This window comes from Lacerta agilis, chromosome 14 (genome assembly GCF_009819535.1).
Source record: "Lacerta agilis isolate rLacAgi1 chromosome 14, rLacAgi1.pri, whole genome shotgun sequence".
NCBI lineage: Eukaryota > Metazoa > Chordata > Lepidosauria > Squamata > Lacertidae > Lacerta > Lacerta agilis.
In genome coordinates, this window is record NC_046325.1 from 33,910,709 (window position 1) to 33,931,756 (window position 21,048).

General features: G+C 46.7%; 1 protein-coding gene across 1 annotated transcript in view; it reads right to left on the reverse strand.

The window, feature by feature from the left end:
* MPP2 (membrane palmitoylated protein 2) overlaps window positions 1-20,195 on the reverse strand; it is a 64,896-nt gene extending 44,701 nt beyond the window's left edge. Inside the window, exons 1-2 of the mRNA XM_033170549.1 lie at window positions 20,135-20,195; window positions 4,730-4,838 (exon numbers count right to left, since the gene is read on the reverse strand). Coding sequence (XP_033026440.1) covers window positions 4,730-4,760 — 31 coding nt within the window. The 5' untranslated portion in view covers window positions 4,761-4,838; window positions 20,135-20,195. The remainder of the gene's footprint in view (window positions 1-4,729; window positions 4,839-20,134) is intronic.
* Between the last annotated feature and the right edge of the window lie 853 nt (window positions 20,196-21,048).

Here is a 21,048-nt window from a genome sequence, read left to right on the forward strand (position 1 = left end):
AGGGTCTTTTCCAGGGAGTCTTCTCTTCTCATGAGGTGGCCAAAGTATTGGAGCCTCAACTTCAGGATCTGCCCTTCCAGTGAGCACTCAGGGCTGATTTCTTTAAGGATGGATAGGTTTGATCTTTTTGCAGTTCATGGGACTCTCAAGAGTCTCCTCCAGCACCATAATTCAAAAGCATCAATTCTTTGGCTATCAGCCTTCTTTACTTCCAGCTCTCACTTCCATACATCACTACTGGGAAAACCATAGCTTTAACTATACAGACCTTTGTCGGCAAGGTGATGTCTCTGCTTTTTAAGATGCTGTCTAGGTTTGTCATTGCTTTCCTCCCAAGAAGCAGGCGTCTTCTAATTTCGTGACTGCTGTCACCATCTGCAGTGACCATGGAGCCCAAGAAAGTAAAATCTCTCACTGCCTCCATTTCTTCCCATTCTATTTGCCAGGAGGTGATGGGACCAGTGGCCATGATCTTAGTTTTTTTATGTTGAGCTTTAGACCATATTTTGCGCTCTCCTCTTTCACCCTCATTAAAAGTTTCTTAAATTCCTCCTCACTTTCTGCCATCAAGGTTGTGTCATCAGCATATCTGAGGTTGTTGATATTTCTTCCGGCAATCTTAATTCTGGTTTGGGATTAATCCAGTTCAGCCTTTCACATGATGAATTCTGCATATAAGTTAAATAAGCAGGGAGACAATATACAGCCTTATCGTACTCCTTTCCCAATTTTGAACCTATCAGTTGTTCCATATCCAGTTCTAACTGTAGCTTCTTGTCCCACATAAAGATTTCTCAGGAGACAAATGAGGTGATCCGGCACTCCCATTTCTTTAAGAACTTGCCATAGTTTGCTGTGGTCGACACAGTCAATGCTTTTGCGTAGTCAATGAAGCAGAAGTAGATGTTTTTCTGGAACTCTCTAGCTTTCTCCATAATCCAGCGCATGTTTGCAATTTGGTCTCTGGTTCCTCTGCCCCTTCGAAATCCAGCTTGCACTTCTGGGAGTTCTCGGCCCACATACTGCTTAAGCCTGCCTTGTAGAATTTTAAGCAAAACTTTGCTAGCGTGTGAAATGAGCGCAATTGTGCGGTAGTTGGAGCATTCTTATATATATTCAATCATTTTCACTGAAGCATGACAATCATTTGCATCACTGTACTTGTTGGGGATTTGGAAAGAGGCTAAGATGCTGGGGGGGCGGGGCATGTTTGTTCATTCCCCCCCTTGCCTCCCTCATGAGCTCCACCTGATGCAGGGTTTTTTGTTTTTTTTTGCGCAGGAAGCCATCCGTTTTCTAATCTCTTTAAGATGCTCCCTGATTTTCCCCTGCTCCTCCCCTTCCCTGCTCTATTACATCCTCGTTTCTGTGGCAACGGGGGGGAAAGAGATTTGCATCCAAGGTTACGCTAAAACTAGGGATGGATGAAATAAAGATTTAAAGAGAGAAACAGAGACAGAGAGAGAGAGACAGAGGGAGCACAACTCTGGCTGCAGCCCTGAACCCAAATCCCAAGTCTCTCAGAATGGAAGAGGTCACAAACAGGAATGGGCAAATAAACCCAATTTCTCATTTGTCCAATACTGAGTTCAGTTCTCCACATGTCCATGTCAGTTTTGCAATGTGTTACTTAAAAATAAAAGCACCCTCAAGACAATTCATCAGCATTTTGGTGCAAAGTTCTCCAAATATACATTTTTTTAATATGCAATTTTGCTTGATGCACACATTTTTTGCAAAGCAATTTCCCCTAATATAAGGTAAGGCAAAAGGTAAAGGACCCCTGGACGGTTAAGTCCAGTCAAAGGCGACTATGGGGTTGTGGCGCTCATCTCGCTTTCAGACTGAGTCTGGATTTGTCCACAGACAGCTTTCCAGGTCATGTGGCCAGCATGAATGAACCACTTCTGGCACAGCGGAACACCGTGACGGAAACCAAAGCGCACAGAAATGCAGTTTACCTCCCCATCACAGCAGTACCTATTTATCTACTGGCACCGGTGTGCTTTCAAACTGCTAGGTTGGCAGGAGCTGGGACAGAGCAACAGGAGCTCGCCCTGTCGCAGGGATTCAAACCGCCGACCTTCTGATCGGCAAGCCCAAGAGCCTCAGGAGTTTAGAACACAGCGCCACCCACTTTCCCCAATAGAAAACGTTATTGTACCCCTATTATATGCACACAGAGCCCCGCTTTACGCTAGCAGATGGGTTTTTGTACTTTGGCTAGAGAAAAGGAAAGTTTGCCCAATATCCAGACTAATAGGGGCTGTGGGTATTTATGAAGGCTGTTTGGAAGTCTAGCCTGCAAACTTCATCCACAGTTGTGGTAGCTCTCAGCTCAGGGCAAGACCTGACACTTTCACTACCATGTGTGGTTAACCGGCTTATGCAGAGCTGCAAGGATTACAAACTGCGCTCCCTGTGTAATCGGAAGATTCAGAGAGGAGCTATAATTGGACAGGCAAGAGCTTAGAAATCGAGACAAGAGCTAGCAGGTAGGTGCTGAGGATGAGTGCAGAGAGTTGAAACCAAATGGCTCCTGCGGTCCATGAGATGTGCACCCTGGGAGCAGGGGCATACGAAGGAGGGCGGGGGGGGCGTGTGCCCCGTGTGCCATCCCTGAGGGGGGTGACAAAAAGGCACACCGTGGGTGGCTCGCCCTGCCACGCTGTATCCAAATCAGACAAAAGCAACTGAAGTAGCCCAACAGCATTTCTGAAACAAAGACCGCATGGAACAAACTGCTGTGTGAATGCAGCTTCAGTTTCTCTCAAAATGTCCACCTTTTTGAGTCAAGATGAGAGTTGGAATATTTGGAATGGTGAAAACCCCAAAAGTTATTGACAAGAACTCTGTGCCATATACAGGTGAAACTCGAAAAATTAGAATATTGTGGAAAAGTCCATTTATGTAAGCAATTGTTTTCATTAGCTACTGGAGTTTGATATAAAAATCAACTCATGACATGCAAAGCGAGATATGTCAAGCCTTTATTTGTTTTAATTGTGATGATTATGGCGTACAACTGATGAAAAACCCAAAGTTGAAATTGCTAATCTGGGGTTCTCATCAGCTGTACGCCATAATCATCACAATTTTAACAAATAAAGGCTTGACATATCTCACTTTGCATGTCATGAGTCTGTCTCATATATTAGTTTCACCTTTTAAGTTGAATTACTGAAAGAAATGAACCTTTCCACGATATTCTAATTTTTCGAGTTTCACCTGTACACAGAGCCCTGGCTATCAAGCACTTCCAAAACGATCTTATCATCTTTTTCCTCGGCACCAATAAAACAAAAGCACAAAATACAGTTTATGAGAAACTCGCAGGAATGACAATAGACTCTGAGAACCCCACTTAGACTAAACACCTCAAAGAAGCTGGAGGGAAATTAAGACACCCAGCACTGTTCACTCAGCTCCTGCTTATATTTCCCAGCAACAATGAGAACTTTTGATGCGAAACAAAGCGGAAAAGGAAGGCCAAGCAAACCCTGATACAAAAAGAATGAGTCAGGATCATGTTACGCCTTGGGAAAGTACACTTGGCTCCGCAGCAACAAAAGAGAGGGCAAAGGAAACCAAATACCTGCAAGGGACCTCATTTTGATGTCTGCTACCTTCTCCCCCACCCCCAAACCCACTGCATCACCAGGGCTGGGTGGTATATAGTTTTCAACATCACAATGTATCACCAACCAAATACGGCAATATACTGGTATATCACAATGTCTGGAATAAGGATAGAGTTGTCACGGTTTCTCCCACATGGCGATTTTTGCATAGCAAACACACATCACGATTGGCGATATATATCACCAGGTCAAAAATTATGAAACCAATACCTTGATATGGACTTTTAAAAAGTTTTGGACAATACATTGCCCAGCCCTAGTGCCTAGATGGAGGTTCCTTGGCTTCAACATCAGCCCCCCCCCAAAAAAAAACAGTGAAGTCTTCCGCCTCACATTGCTCCGTCTAGCCCGGGTGCAGGGAGCCTGTGGCCCTCCAGATGTGGCTGAACTACAACTCCCATCATCCCTGGTCACTGATCATGCTTTCTGGGGCTGATGGGAGCTGAGATCCAGCAACATCTCCAGGGCTTCCCCACACCTGATCTGATGAAGAGCTCTGGAGAACTCAACAGCTTCCCCACTGTTTTTGTGATTATTTTGGTTGGCCTAATTGAAGGTACCACCCTACCGTGGATTTTAAAATTATATACCTTTACATATACCTTTACATATATGCACGTTCGGTTTTTTTTTTTTTTTTTGCTTTCTATAGCTGCTTTTGCGAGCTCCCCCCCCCCCCATCATCAACGAAACTTTTCCCACCTGGATTTGTCTTCCAATGTGTCCTCACAAGCGTCTGGTCCCAGCTGTAGCCCTGGATACTTGCAGGCACAGTCGTAAAAAAGCAGGTATTTGGGGAATAACCCGTGGTACAGTCGTACCTTGGAAGTCGAACGGAATCCGTTCTGGAAGTCCGTTCGACTTCCAAAACGTTCGGAAAACAAAGCGCGGCTTCTGATTGGCTGCAGGAAGCCCCGTCGGACGTTCAGCTTCCAAAAACAGTTTGCAAACCGGAACAGTCGCTTGCTTCCGGGTTTGCGGCCTTCGGGAGCCAAAACGTTCGAGAACTAAGCTGTTCGAAAACCAAGATATGACTGTACTCGGAGTGGAGCAGGTTTGGGGATGCTGAGATAGGAGCAAGTCTTTACCTGTCTCGGAGTCGGTGGAAGCAACAGGCATCTCAGCAGCTGGGGATGTTTGCGCAGTGTCGGAAGTTCAAGTGGCTGGCGTTCCTTCTGATGAGTCTTCTTGGCGGTGCTGTGAAGAGAAGAGAAATGGAACAACTGAAAGATGGTCTGGGGCAGGTGTGTCCAACTCCCAAGAGACTGTGATCTACTCACAGTATAAAAAAAAAAACTGGCAGTGATCTACCCTTTTAGTTCTTGAGCTTTTTTTTTAGGAAGCCAGAGTTGTTGAGCCAGTTGGACATGCCTGGTCTAGGGCACGAGGAGGGCAGCTTCCAGCTTGTCTTGTCTATGCCTACAACCACAAGATCTGCCAACTGCAGAAATGCACCTAGAATTAAACAACAGAGAACTCTGAAGATGTTTTGAATCTAGGGCCAGAACAGAGCTGAGCTTACAAAACCTTCTCTCATTTCCAGAGAGCTGGAGAGGAGCCAGTCATGGCCACCAAGAGGCGCATTCAGAGGGTCTACTGTAGTGAACCCAGAGGCAGCAAACACTTGTCATGGGCTGGCTGGACACAGAGGAATGGTGGGAGGCACCAGCTGGGGAACCCCCAAGGGAAGAAGGCTCAGAGACTGTAGGGTGTTAGTGGGATGACGATGAGTGGTCAGAGGGAGGAGATTGGGAGGAAGAAGTGTCAGAAGATGAAGACTTGACAGGGCTTAGTGAGCAGGGAGAGTCTGTGGCAGAGAGAAGTCCAGAATCAGCAGCGGAAGAAGAAGAGGAGGGAGGCAAGAGGCAGAGATGAGTCAGACTGGTGAAGAAGCTCCCCTCCCACCAAGTTTCCCAGAACCAGAAGCAGTCTGAAGAGAGAGGAGCAGAGACAGGCGTGTTGTCGTAGTCTCAGATTGCTTGGGAAGGACCCATGGGGGGAGGAGATTTAGGCAGCTGGGGACCTTCTGCTCCCACAACTGCCTCACAGGGGCAAGCCCTACCTTGAGAAGAGCTGCTGTGCTCATTAGGCCTCGCACCCCTGAACAGGCCTTGTTCCTCGTTCACTTCCTCTGTGTGATTTATTACTGGTTGACTCCCAGACCATGCCCTGGTCTCTGAGCTTTCATTGTTGAGGACCACTTCCCCTTACTGGTAATTGGTCGAGGACCTAATGTCCATAATGGGCGGAGCCAATGTCAGTGGTGGGCGGAGCCAGAACTAAAGGCAGGTGGGTCTCTCTGTGCTCCTGCTTAAGCTTTGGTGTTGAAAAGCTCCTCTTAAAAAGCAGGATGGGATTGTTCTGAAACAGCTGGTCTACCCACACTTGCTAACAGGACCAGGCCTAGGTTTCAGGGGGCTCTTGGCAAAATACCCCTCCCAGTGGACCCCCTACCTATGTTTTGAAGATCAGCACTCCAGGAAAGGGAGTGAACACTTTCTTCCCTTAACCTTTCTAAGTTCTACAACCATAGGAATCTGTAGCTCCTTAGAAACTAGTCAGCTAAGAAATCTCAACAAAGACAATCATCTAACGGAGACCTAATTGTTCAAAACACAGGTGGGGGTTATATGACATAAGTTCATAAGTCTGCCTCCTGCATCTCCCCCACCCATTTGATTCTGATTTGGGATGCTGTCCTTTTGGGTATATTCCATTTGTGGAGTTGTGACTGCTGCTTGCCAGGCTATGGAGACGCTTCTGACGGAAGCAGTAGACTCAGGATGTTCGGGTTAAGGCATTCGACTCCATTGAGGGGGATTTGCCTGCAGCTGCGCTTCTCACTGTACAGTGGTACCTCGGGTTACAGACGCTTCAGGTTACAGACTCCGCTAACCCAGAAATAGTACCTCGGGTTAAGAACTTTGCTTCAGGATGAGAACAAAAATCACGCGGCGGCAGCGGGGGGCCCCATTAGCTAAAGTGGTACCTCAGGTTAAGAACAGTTTCAGGTTAAGAACGGACCTCCAGAACGAATTAAGTTCTTAACCCGAGGTACCAGTGTATTATTATCATTTTTGGATTGTTTTCTTTTTTGCATCTCTTGGCAGTTCTTGGACTGCTCCCTGTGCTTTCCCTGTACAGGATGGGCTTTATCTGTTGCATCCTCTCCCTTCTCGAAACTGGAGCTGAACAGCTCAACAGATGCTCACACTCAAAGCATAAAAATAGTCCTAAGCTGGCTACTAACCATAAGCAGGCGAAGCGGCTTTTCAAACATTGTGCAGCTTTACCTATTTACAAACAGAAGAAAACCAGGTTGCTACAAGGGGTTGAGCAGCCTGCACCAACATGCTGCCCTCGAGATATTCTTGGATTCCAGCTCCCAGCTGGCCAATGGTCAGGGATGATGGGAGTTGTAGTCTGACGGCAAACGGAAGGCACCAGAGTGGGGAGGCTGGGGTACAATAACGGTGCTGGATTTGGATCCGGGAGGCCCATGGTTCAAATGAATTGCCTAATTGTTCTCTAGGATCAGGTCCAGAAATGAGTTTTTGTGGGCTTGGCAGTGCTTGCCTCCTAGAAGAGGTGAGCATTAGATGCCCTCCAAGATAGTCTTCCCATTTGGATTAAAATATGAACAGCAAAAATCCATTTCCAGACTTACACATCCTTTGAAGTATAACACTGGGGACACTGCCTCTGTGGGGGCCCACCCCCCAGAGGAGACCACACGCCATCTCTAGGCAAGGGGTAGTCTGGAGGCAGTTGGAGGATGGATGGCGGCTAACAGATTGAGGTTGAATCCTGACAAGACAGAAGTACTGTTTTGGGGGGGCAGGAGTTGGGCAGGTGTGGAGGACTCCCTGGTCCTGAATGGTGTAACTGTGCCCCTGAAGGACCAGGGGTGCAGCCTGGGAGTCATTTTGGACTCACAGCTGTCCGTGGAGGCACAGGTCAATTCTGTGTCCAGTCCAGGGCAGCTGTTTATCAGCTCCATTTGGTACGCAGGCTGAGACCCCACCTGCCCGTGGACTGTCTCGCCAGAGTGGTGCATGCTCTAGTTATCTCTCGCTTGGACTACTGCAATGTGCTCTATGTGGGGCTACCTTTGAAGGTGACCCAGAAACTACAACTAATCCAGAATGCAGCAGCTAGACTGGTGATTGGGAGTGGCCGCCGAGACCACATAACACTGGTCTTGAAAGACCTACATTGGCTCCCAGTATGTTTCCGAGCACAATTCAAAGGGTTGGTGCTGACCTTTAAAGCCCTAAACGGCCTCAGCCCAATATACCTGAAGGAGCGTCTCCACCCCATCGCTCTGCCCGGACACTGAGGTCCAGCTCTGAGGGCCTTCTGGTGGTTCCCTCGTTGGAAGAAGCCAAGTTACAGGGAACCAGGCAGAGGGCCTTCTCAGTAGTGGCACCCGCCCTGTGGAACACCCTCCCGCCAGATGTCAAAGAGAAAAACAACTACCAGACTTTTAGAAGATATCTGAAGGCAACCCTGTTTAGGGAAGCTTTTAATGTTCAATAGAATATTTTATTTTAATATTTTGTTGGAAGCCGCCCAGAGTGGCTTGGGAAACCCAGCCAGATGGGTGGGGTATAAATAATAAATTATTATTATTATTATTATTATTATTATTATTATTATTATTATTATTTATTCTGCCGACTTGGTTTCTCTTTTTTCCAATCTCAAGTTCAGTTCTCCACATTTCTGCATCCGTTTGCAAATTATCTGAATTGTTTGCAGTTGAATGCAAACTGAATTGAATCTCGCCCCCCCTCCCAACAGTAAGGAGGACTCCCTGTGGAGAGCACACCACAAATGGGGGGCCACTGCAGAAAAGGCCCTGCTCTTGTGTTGCCACCCTCTGAACCTCTCATGGAGGAGGCACATGAAGAAGGGTCTCAGAGGATGATTGCAGAGTCCAGGTCAGTTCACATGGGGAGAGGCTAGTCCTTGAGGTACTGTGGTCCCGGGAGGACCATGAGGGAACCTAAAAAGATTCCCAACCCCTTCACTGTCAGGATAATATTCCACAACTAGGGCTGATCAAGGCACATGAGCCCAGCTTCCCCCAAAGTGACACATGTTAAACACTGCATCGCCCTTTGCCAACTCGCCATCCTGTAACTGTTAGCGGAACATAATAAACTGGGGAGCAGGTACTACTCTTTCAGATTTATATCTGGAAAGGGGAACCTGTGGCCCTCCTGCTGTCACTGCACTCCAACTCCCATCAGCCCCAGTCAGCACAACCAATGGTCGGGGATGATGAAGGATGTAGTACAGATCAAGCGTCTAGATCAAGAGAGGTAATAGTACCACCATATTCTGCTCTGGTCAGACCTCACCTGGAATACTGTGTCCAGTTCTGGACACCACAGTTCAAGAAGGATACTGACAAGCTGGAACGTGTCCAGAAGAGGGCAACCAAAATGGTCAAAGGCCTGGAAACAATGCCTTATGAGGAATGGCTTAGGGAGCTTGGGTATGTTTAGCCTGGAGAAGAGAAGGTTAAGGGGTGATATGATAGCCATGTTCAAATATATAAAAGGATGTCATATAGAGGAGGGTGAAAGGTTGTTTTCTGCTGCTCCAGAGAAGCGGACATGGGGCAATGGATTCAAACTACAAGAAAGAAGATTCCACCTAAACATTAGGAAGAACTTCCTGACAGTGAGAGCTGTTCGGCAGTGGAATTTGCTACCAAGGAGTGTGGTGGAGTCTCCTTCTTTGGAGGTCTTTAAGCGGAGGCTTGACAGCCATCTGTCAGGAATGCTTTGTTGGTGTTTCCTGCTTGGCAGGGGGTTGGACTGGATGGCCCTTGTGGTCTCTTCCAACTCTATGATTCTATGATTCTAACATTTGAAAATCCCAATTTGTATTACATATGATCAACATAGTTGCTGGCATTTGGGGGCTATGGGGGCTGCAATGATGAGCTTCTCCTGAGCTTCAGGTTTTACTTCTACACCTTGCGGGGTTTCAGCAAACAGAAGCCACACAATTTGCAGGCTTCTCTGTCCAAGCAAGCCACTTAAAAAATAAATAAAAACGCAAGCCAAGGAAATTGCCCTGGCCGGTCACCCCTAAGACATTCCATTATTAATGCAGCCATCTCTGACAGCTCGCAAGAGAAATCTCAACCTGGTCTTCTGGCAGCAGGGGGAAATAATCCATCACACAGCCAACATGCCCACGAGCTGTGGCTCCATCAATAACCGAGGGATCAATACAACACTGGGGACGGAGGAGTCACATCCCTTTTGCTAATGGACTCATAGATGTTTGGTGGGGCCCGAAGGCAGACCCGGATCCAGAATCTGGGAGGGAGGGAGTCAAGCATACGTCTTTTCAACAGGACCCAGCTAAACTGGAAGAAGTTGGATGTGCAAAATGAGAATTCTCTCGGGCTGCGTCTCATCTGATTGGGATACTCTGTGCAAAGCTGAAATGGTGAGCTGCTTTCAGGAGCCCCACTCGTTTTGGAGCTTCTCCATATTGTAGAGTTGGAAGGGACCACAAGAGTCATCTAGTCCAACCCCCTGCCATGCGGGAAGCTTTTGCCCAACATGGAGCTCGAACCCACAACCTTGAGAGTCATGCTCTACCAACTGAGCTCTGGCAAATGCCCCCCTCCAGAGCTGGCCCTGACTTCAAGAGAGAGCAGAATGTGGCTGTTGAAGGAAGAGAATAAGGTTTTCAGAATTCCCAGCTTCCCTCTTGCCATATCGGCTTGCATCCCGTTCCAGAGAGGCAAGGTGTCAGGGACCGTGCTGAGGAGGGCTAAACTGAGGAAGAATGGTGGGAGCCTCCCCCTGCTCCTGATCCGGATCCTGAATCTTCCCAGGAGGACAGAATAGATTTGGAACAGTGGTTTGCAGAGGGGCATAGTTCAGAAGGCAGAAGCTGGGAAATACTGGATTGGGAACAGCTAGGAGAAGAAACACTGGGAGAGAGAGGGTTAACAGATTCACTGTCTCTGGACAGCATCCACCCTAGTTCTCCAAAGTCTTGGAGAGCTCAGAAAGTGGCAGAACAGAAAGCACAGAGGGTACAAACTCAGATTACAAAACGTACAAGTGACGTGGATTAATAGGGACGGAAGAGGGTGAGAATCTTAATTGGGAGCACCGCCATTTCTAGGATACATGTTCTTTGTTCTCTCACTGTGGTTATTAAAGTTTCTAACTGGTAAGAAGACTCCTTTTGCTTTTTTCTGCTTATCTACTGCCACGGGGGGGGGGGGGGGAGGAAGCCGATTACCTGAAGCCTGACACAAGGGGACTTCAGGGCAGCCTACTGCGGGGTCTGTCACGGAGTGAGAGAGCCCCAGCAATGAAAATAAACTGTCAGGGCAGAAAGGAAAATGGGGGCACAGCTCAGTCGGAAGAACATGAGACTCTTAATCTCAGGGTCATGGGTTCGAGTCCCACATTGGGCAAAAGCATTCCTGCATTGCAGGGGGTGGACTGGATGATCCTTGTGGTCCCTTCCAACTCTTCAAGTCCGTAATTCTATGTCGACGACTCCCAAGCTCAAGAAAGCAAAGAACACATTCCATTTCAATGCCTATCTCCTAAAAATAAAGAGGTTCGGGGGATCAAGTAATCTGTCCACTATTCCCAGGTGTCTGCAATGTGATCTGTAGTTACTTGGTAGCTCTCTGCACATGACCAGAGGCACTTATATCACCTCCTTACTCACAGCTTCCTAGGTTAGCAGATTCCAAGGCAGGACCCTGATGAACATTTCCTGAATGCTACCCTCAGCCACTTAAATTAGGGATATTGAAACCCGCAAGGAGGAATTTTGTCTTTTGATCTAGTGGGGGTGGGAAGCACAATGGATTACTTTTGGAAACCCTGTTTGATCTTTGGCCTTGAGCTATCAGAGGATTGCTTCCTTTACAGCCAGGCCTCAGATATAATCACACATGCATATTCTGTTTCCAGTTACACTGCATCATGGATCTGTAGTCTAAAGACTGCATGAATAACTTGAGCAGGAATTTTTCCATCCTTGATGCCTGAACTAAGTAGCTAAAAAGGTTACAAACATTTCACAAATGTTTTGTAAGCATTTTAAAGATGCCAGTTTTATAAAATCTTAAAATCTCAATGGGAAAAACTGTAAAGCAAAGCACAAAAATGTTTTTTTCTGGCAACAGAGGCAGCCAGGAAACTTCTAGAACACTTTTTCTGCACTGATTTGATGATCTGGGCTACACATAAATACAGCCGTACCTTGGTCCTCGAACGTAATCCGTTCCGGAAGTCCGTTCGACTTCCAAAAACACTCAAAAACCCAAGGCACGGCTTCTGATTGGCTGCAGGAATTTCCTGCACTCAATTGGAAGCGGCAGAAACCATGTTGAATGTTTGGCTTCTGAAAAATGTTAGCAAACCGGAACACTCACTTCCAGGTTTGCGGCGTTCGGGAGCCAAAACATCCGAGTACCAAGGCGTTTGAGAACCAAGGTATGACTGTAGTCCGATCATGGAAGTTGACTGCAATAGAACGTTTTAATCAGTCTGGAGCTGGAAGTGAAGGTCTACTTTCTTCTAAAATTCTTGCAAGTGCATACAGCTGAAACTCGAAAAATTAGAATATTGTAGAAAGGTTCATTTCTTTCAGTAATTCAGCTTAAAAGGTGAAACTAATATATGAGATAGACTCATGGCGTGCAAAGCGAGATATGTCAAGCCTTTATTTGTTATAATTGTGATGATTATGGCGTACAGCTGATGAGAACCCCAAATTAACAATTTCAACTTTGGGGTTTTCATCAGCTGCACGCCATAATCACCACAATTACAACAAGCAAAGGCTTGACATACCTCGCTTTGCATGTCATGAGTCTATCTCATATATTAAACTCCAGTAGGTAATGAAAACAATTGCTTACATAAATGGAATTTCCACGATATTCTAATTTTTCGAGTTTCACCTGTAAATAAAATCAGTTGGCTATTCACGATCAGTGGCAAAGGCATCCCTGGAGGAAGGGATAGAAAGAAACAGGTTGGCTGCAGGAAGTACCTTTGTCAAGCAGGCTATGTGACAGGCACACACAGAATCGAAAGGTTTCTACATCCAGTACACATCAGCTCACATCATCTTTCCATCTTCTAGCCAGCCGAACAAGAAACATTTTTTATGGCAGGTCAAAGGTGCATTCTGCTAGCTAGGCAAAAGCACTCAAAGAGGGTATGGAGTAATGCTAGGGAAAATATAGCCTGGGGTATTTCCCAAGGGCCAGACAGAGAGACCCGGGGGCCACATTCAGCTTCCAGGACCAAAGATTGCCCATCTCTGATCTAACAAGAGATGGAATTTATTGTTGAGATGAGAGCATGGAGAGAGAGCCTGCGGGTTGCTGAGCTGGCAAGGAGGCTAGCTGGAAATCAGGGCAGCGAAAGACAGTGTGAAAGACAGGGACCTCAGCACATGTATACCTGAAGAAGCGTCTCCACCCCCCATCGTTCAGCCCAGACACTGAGGTCCAGCTTCGATGGCTTTCTGGCAGTTCCATCACTGTGAGAAGTGAGGTTGCAGGGAACAAGGCAGAGGGCCTTCTCGGTGGTGGTGCCCGCCCTGTGGAACGCCCTCCTATCAGATGTCAAGGAAATGAATGAGAGAATTTGGTTATGTTTAGAGTAAGCATAAGTAAATATCGAAAGGTTTGGAAGAGATTTGGAAATTTTTGTATATATAAGTATGTTGATTGTTTAAAAATGACAGATGGAATGATGTGGAAATTAGAAAATGAATCGTTGTATAAGCAGTAGAAGTAATTTTGAATGTATAAATCTGTTTTATTTTTCCTTATTCATTCCTTCTTTTTCCTTTCTTCCACTTTCTTCTTTTTTCTTTTTTCTTTTCCTTTTCCTTTCTTTCTTCTCTTTCGATCTGGTGTTGTTATTATTTCTTTATTTATGTTCAATATTTGTATATATTTCTATTTTAAAAATCATAATAAAGATTTATATTTTTTTTAAAAAAAGGAAATGGACAGCTATCTGACTTTTAGAAGACATCTGAAGGCAGCCCTGTTTAGGGAAGTTTTTAATGTTTGATGTTTTATCGTGTTTTTAATATTCTGTTTGGAGCCGCCCAGAGTGGCTAGGGAAACCCATGCCAGATGGGGGAGGGTATCAATAAATTATTGTTGTTGTTGTTGTTGTTGTTGTTGTTGTTGTTGTTGAAACTCAGATATATAAGGTGCCAAATGACTCCTCAGGCAAACTAAGGCCTGGGGGCCCAATCACCTTCTAAATCAAGGAATCATAGAACTATTGAGTTGCAAGGGACCCTCTAAGTCATCAAGTCCAACCCCTGGCAATGCAGGAATTTCAAACTTAAGCATCCGTGACAGATGGTCTTCCAACCTCTGCTATAAAAAAAACAAACAAACCAGTGAAGTCACCAGTTTTGGAGGGAGTCCGTTCCACTGTCCAACAGCTTCCACCACCAGAAAGTTCTCCCTGGGAGTTGGTCGGAATCTCCTTTCTTGCAACTTGAATCCACCCCAAACCTTGGCGATGGCAGGATCCAGACTCAGTCTAGGCTGGAAGCAGCGCGCCGAGGATGAGCGTGCACGATTCCGGATTGAGGGGGAAAGGACATTTTTGTGCTGCAAGAGCAGGTTAGTGCCTACGCAGCCATGGTCTTTGGGGAGCATCAATCTCATCGTAAAACAGCTCTCTTCCTCCCCCCTCTCTCTCTCTCTCATACACACACAGACACATATCCTACCTACTCACTCAGCAGCCTGCTCCGTTTTTGTTTTTTTTCCTCCCCAGCAGCTGAAAAGGGTTCCAACATCCTCCATTCAAAAGCAAAAGCGTTCTGGATTATAGGAGCCCGATTTCACGTGACAAGCTAGGACCTGCCATGGGGTTGAGGGAGGGGAGGGGGAATGGGGAAATCGCAGGCTGGTGAGCTGCTCTGTGCCGCCAGCCTATCACCACATTTCCCCTTATGTAAGACCCCGCTCCAGTCAGCCTGCTGGAAAGCTCAATGTTTGCTGCTCTTTGTTTTCAAAGAAAACACACAAATGCCCTCTTTATTGTCAGCGGTTTTCGAAACGGGAGGAAGCGGTACCACGGAGAGAGCCATTTTGAGGATGAGCAGAGCACAGCTGAAATAAAATTTCGTACGCATTTTTTTTAAAAAAAAGAACCTGTAACCTAGAATGAAATGATCCCTGGTGTTTATACCCCAAGGATACATCATGTTTTTCCTTTCACTAATAATAATAATAAATATGCAAAAATGTTTTGAGGCTTAAATATAAACCGCCTGAGTTAGTGCAATGTAGTTCTTTGTAACTGCAAATAAGGTCTACTTGAAATTCTTATTTTATTAATGATTATTTAATGTTTTTAATAAAAAGGATAAACTGAAACCTTAAAAGAAAGAACCACTGAGCTTGAGTTTCCATTATTTTCCCACTTTTGTTAACACCACACTTAAATGGTTGCTTCCCCCCCCCTTTTAAAGTCCTCTTATCCATGGGAATTCTTAAGTAATCGTTTTATGTGTCAACGGGCAACTCATCTCTCTCCCGCCACAGCCCCCACCCAGTCCAACCATTCCTATAGCTATAAATCTTGAAACTGCAATGAGAATATTAGCTTTGATTTCCATCAAACTCTAAGGGAGTTGCCCCTGCCCCGCTCCAACCCTTTTCACCTCTAGAATGCAGAAATTGAGGTAAATCACTTTTGTGTATTATAGAAGCATAGAAGTTGGAAGGGACCCCAGGGGTCATCTAGTCCAGCCCCTGCAATCTTTTGCCCAACACGGTGCTCGAACCCACAACCCTGAGATTAAGAGCCCCATGTTTTACCAGCTGAGTTATACACTAAGCTATATAAGCTATTCTGAATTAAATAATAGTTCGTAAAAACTATTTATTTAAAAACATGGGGCGCGGGCGGCGCTGTGGTCTAAACCACTGAGCTTCTTGGGCTTGCCGATCAGAAGGTTGGCGGTTTGAATCCCCGCGACGGGGTGAGCTCCCATTGCTCGGTCCCAGCTCCTACCAACATAGCAGTTCGAAAGCACGAAGTGCAAGTAGATAAATAGGTACCGCTCTGGTGGGAAGGTAAACGGCGTTTCCATGCACTGCTCTGGTTCGCCAGAAGCGGCTTAGTCATGCTGGCCACATGACCCAGAAAAACTGTCTGCGGACAAACGCCGGCTTCCTCAGCCTGTAAAGCGAGATGAGCGCTGCAACCCCAGAGTCGTCCATGACTGGACTTACCGTATTTTTTGCTCCATAAGACGCACTTTTTCCCTCCTAAAAAGTAAGGGGAAATACCTGTGCGTCTTATGGAGCGAATGGTGGTCCCTGGAGCTAAATTGCCCAGGAGCCAAAAGCAGATTGTGCTTTTTATTTTACAAAGAGAAAAGGGAGTGTTGAAAGGACCCCGCTCAGCAGCTGATCAGAAAGAGATCGGGAGAGAGATAAGAGTCCAGGCTCCCTTTCAGCCACACCCTCTTGCCACGCCCTCCTTTGTTGAATGTGCTGCAGAGGGAGGTTGTTTGTTTCCCCAGGACATGTGACTGGCTGATTAGATTATCTGTCTGGAAACAGTAGAAATGGCTCCTTTTCCTAAAGATTTTTCAGAAATGTGAGTTAAACCCCATAAAAATGGGGCTTTTCCTCTTTGCTTTTCCCCCTTTGCAAAAGGAGCTTTGCTTTTCCCCCTTTGCAAAAAAAGCTGCAAAACCTTTAGCTGATCCTCAAAAAAAAAAACCAAAAAACAAAACAGGGCTTTTCCCTTTGCAAAAAAGCTGCAAAGCCTTTAGCTGATCCTAAAAAAAGGCCTTTTGCCTTTGCAAAAACAGCTGCAAAACTTTCAGCTGATCCTCAAAAAAGCCAGGGCTTTTCCCTTTGCAAAATAGCTGCAAAACTTTTAGCTGATCCTCAAAAAAACAAACAAACAGGGCTTTTAGAGGAGGAAAACCAGAAAAATGTTTTTTTCCTGGGTTTCCTCCTCTAAAAATGAGGTGCGCCCTATGGTCCAGTGCGTCCTATGGAGCGAAAAATACGGTAACTGTCAGTGGTCCTTTACCTTTCTTTTATTAAAAACTAAAGACTTTCTGCCCACAAGGCAAGACGCGCTTTATTTTCTACTGTGTTAGAACCCTGACAAATCAAAAATAAACACAAAATCCTAGGGGTGGTTCCTAGTAATGCTGTGTTTCGCTAATTAACTTTCTAAAAGTATGCAATGTCTGTGCCTGGACCACAACAGGGGGCTAGGGCATCTGTAACTTTAAAAATTGTGCAGAAGAGGGAATTTTGGCAGGTGAAGTTTGTCGTGTCAAGACCAGAGGTGGGGAACCGATTTCAGCTGAAGGGCCACGTGCCCCTTCTGGGCAACCGTTTGGGGGCCACATTATCAGTGGTGGGTGGGGCCAGGACCAAAAGTGGGTGGAGTAATAATTGCAATTTTTACCCATGTAAGTAGGCTCCTTTCTACACACAGTCGCATGCGCCTCTTTCATTCTAACTAGGGAAAAATATTTGGGGGTGCAAATCAGGACCAGTGAGGGGTGTAACCTGAGGGGGGGGAGATCTGAGGGCCACCTAGAGAGCGCTGGTGGGCCACAGGTTCCCCTCTCCTGCTTTAGAGTTGCACCAACCCAGTTCTTTCCTCTTTGCCTCTCCTGCATCTACCTGGCGAAGGTGTGCTAATCTCACACATATGTCCGCAGACTATTGTTTCCCATCATTCCTTACCAATGGCCATGCTCACTGGGGCACATGGGAGTTGGACATGGGTAGGCAAACCCATGGGTAGGCAAATCCAGGGGGCGGATCCGGCCCAATCACCTTCTAAATCCGGCCCACAGACGGTCCAGGAATCAGCGTGATTTTACATGAGTGGAATGTGTGCTTTTATTTAAAATGCATCTCTGGGTTATTTGTGGGGCACAGGAATTCATTCATTATTTTTCCCCAAAATATAGTCCGGCCCCCCACAAGGGACAGTGGGCCGGCCCCCTGCTGAAAAAGTTTGCTGACGCCTGGAGTTGGAGAATGCAGTAAGGGCATCTAGTGGACAACAGGTTCCTGTCCAGACCCAGATACAGTAGTAAGTATGATACTGGCATGATGGCACCCTCACCAGCAAGAACCAGGGCAGCAGAGTGGTTTGTGTGACAGACTAGAGGCCTATTTACACCTTGCTGTACATTTAAAGCACATCCAACACACATTTAACGCAGATGGCTACCCCACAAGAATTCAGGGAACTGTAGTTCCCAGCAGCGCCAGGTTCAGTTCCCCCGCACAGGGCACTGAGATCATGCGCAGAATGGAAGGTGAGAGAGGGGAGTGTGCTGTATTACCAAAATTCCATCCCCCCCACCCCGTTCCTAGGATTTTTTGGGGGGTGGAGGGTTGTTCATGTGCTTTAGATGCATGGTGTGAATCCGCCCCAGAACTGGAAAGACCTGGGTTCAAATCCTCACTCAGTCATTTAAGTTCACTAGGAGACATTGGGCGATTGGGCCAATCTCTCTTTCTGCCTCTCTGTCTGCCTGCCTCTTGTCTCTGCCTCTCTCTCTACCTAACCTACCTCCCAGGGTTGTTGTGAGGATAAACCAGGGAGGAGAGAACTGCATACGTCACCCTTTTTTCTTTAAAATATATGGTGGTATAGAAATGAAACGAATAATAATAATAATAATAATAATAATAATAAATTTCCTTGGATAAGGATGGGGTTAAAAATTAAAAGGAGCACAATTGAACTCAGTAGAACTGTATTCTATAGAACAGTTTCTATGCTGAAAGACTCACAAGAATGTTGCATTGGACATAGAATCGAAGAATTATGGAGCTGGAAGGGAACCCAGGGGTCATCAAGCCCAACCCCCTGCAATGCAGGAATCTCAACTAACACATCCATGACAGATGACATGTTTCTTTATTGTAACAATAACATAAATGGCAGGGAGGGGGGATAAAAAAGGAGCACTCTTAGGCATCATGGCTCTCAAGTGCTACTCCCTTAGCTAGGGCTTTTTTAAAACAAAAAAACTGAATTTGTTGCCTCTGCCTGGTTTAGAGATGTACAGATTTTCAGGTCCTTTGATTTTCCAGGGTTCACAATTCTAAACCAACAGGCTGTGGTGATGTATATACACTGGGATAGCTCATCTGGTAGAGCATAAGACGTTTAATCTCAGGGTCGTGGGTTCAAGTCCCTCTAGGGCAAAAGCAGTCCTGCATTGCAAGGGGTTGGACTAGATGACCCTCATGGTCCCTTTTTATCTCTACAAGCCTGTGAAATTTATCCCCTTCCTCGCTGCCAGAACAGAATGAGAAGAGGGACCCCACTTTTCAAGCTTCACCCAAACGCAACAAAAAACGTGACTGGAGGATAGGGGAAGGAATCCGAAAAAAACGGCGGCTGCAATGCTCTACCAGCTTGCTTGGGAATAAACCATGTGGGACTTACTTCTGGGGTAAGGGCAGGTCTACTGGAGCCAGCATGGCATAGGGGTTAAGAGTGTCGGACTAGGACCTAGGAGGCCAGGGTTCAAATCCCCACTCGGCAGTGAAGCTCGCTCGCTCGCGGCCTCCCTCACAGGGTTGTTGTGGGGATTAAATGAGGGGAGAGAGAAGAACTATATATGACCCCTTTGAGCTCCATGGAGAGAAAAAGGACGGGATCAAATGCAATCCACCAATCAATATGTCCTGCGGGGGATGGGGGGGGGTATAGGGGCGGTATACAAATTTAATTAATAATAATAAAAATAATTAAAGAGAAACAGGATTAAAAGCCGTCGATAGCATCCAGGGCATCACACTCCTGTTCCGGGGTGGGGAAAGAACGGCAACGCCGAATCCCCACGCGTGCAGCAGCAGCCATCATCAAAAGCAGGGAGTAAGGCAAGAGTGGGGGGCGGGGGCGGGGCGGAGGATGCAATGAAGAGGAAAGGCACCCATTGCAAATACTCAGATCATAAAGGGGTTTGGAGGGGGTGAGAGGCGTCCCTGCGCTGCGACCTAGTGGCAAGAAGCAGGGGGTGGGTGGGGTGGTCGGCGAGAGCTTTAAGATGAAGAGGCACGTCTTCGCCATCAAAGATGAATGCCACACAAGAGCGGGGTTTGGGGGTGTTACAAATCCGAAGGTTGGGGGGGGGGAAGAGTCGCGGAATGCAAGCATGAAAAGGATGGCGTTGGAACTGACCGGTGTGTTTTTGTGTGTGTGTGTGTTTGTGTGTGTGTGTTTAGAGGAGGCGTGGGCGGGGGTAGAATGGACAAGAGCCCCCCTCCGCCGTCGAGGGGAGGAAGATCAAAGCCTCGGCAGGGGGGGCAAAGCCGGCCGCGGAAACTCCCACGTTGTTAGGCGCGCTCTGATTAAACACGCTCCGTGGCGTGTAGGAGGGGGGAACGGCGTGAATGAATAGGGGAGGGAAAGAGGGAAAGGAACGCGGCCGCCGCTCACCTGCTTCGGTGCACAGGCGACGGAGACGCCGGAGGAGCGAGCGAGCGAGCGAGCGAGGCTGGGGTGGGAGATGGGATGGATGGATGGAGTCGCCGCGCTCCGAAGCCGCTGCGAATTTCCGCTGCTCTGGATCTGGCGAAGCGAGGCTCAGGACTGGCTCGCGTCGCTCCTCGGAGCGGCCGATAGGGGGCAGCGCCTCCTTAAAAGGGCGACGCTCCCGGCAAACGTGATTTCTCTGGGTCCCACCAGCCTTTATTTGTGCAAAAGGGGGGTTTCTACCCAATTTTTTTTCCTTTAAAAAAATGTTTAGAGGTACTCTCATTTTGATTCAAGAAAATCACCACTTCATAGTTCAAATCGGGGGAAATAAACACAGTCAATGGACAAAAGGACAAAGATTCACAAAATGTTTAGGGGCAGTGCATTTTTTCTTTAAAAAATTTTTTAGGGGTACTCTCATTTTCCTACTCATATTGAAATCCTGCCCCTCAATGAGGCCAAACTTAGATTCACAAAATGTTTAGGGGTATGCGTACCCCCCCCCCGAAAAAACACTGTTTAGGGGTACGCATACCCCTCTGCCCCACCCCTGGAAAAAAGCACTGGGTACCCCCCCAAAAAAACAATTCACAAAGCGTCTGGACCGCAGCTTAAGGCGCTCTTGAGCGGATAGGGCGATTCTGCTGCTTTTACATGGGGACAGTCCTGAGAAGAACTTTGGAACTCCCTGCCTATTGAAAAATTGCCGCCTGCTAAAAACAGTCTTCTTTAGTTAATTTTAACCTTAAAAAATTTTTTTTTAACTTTGTATGTTTTAAAGTAAGAGCTGTTCAACAGTGGAACGGGGTTCAACAGTGGAACAGTGGATACTCCCCGCCCCTTCCTCAGAGGTTGGATGGCCATCTGTCATGGAT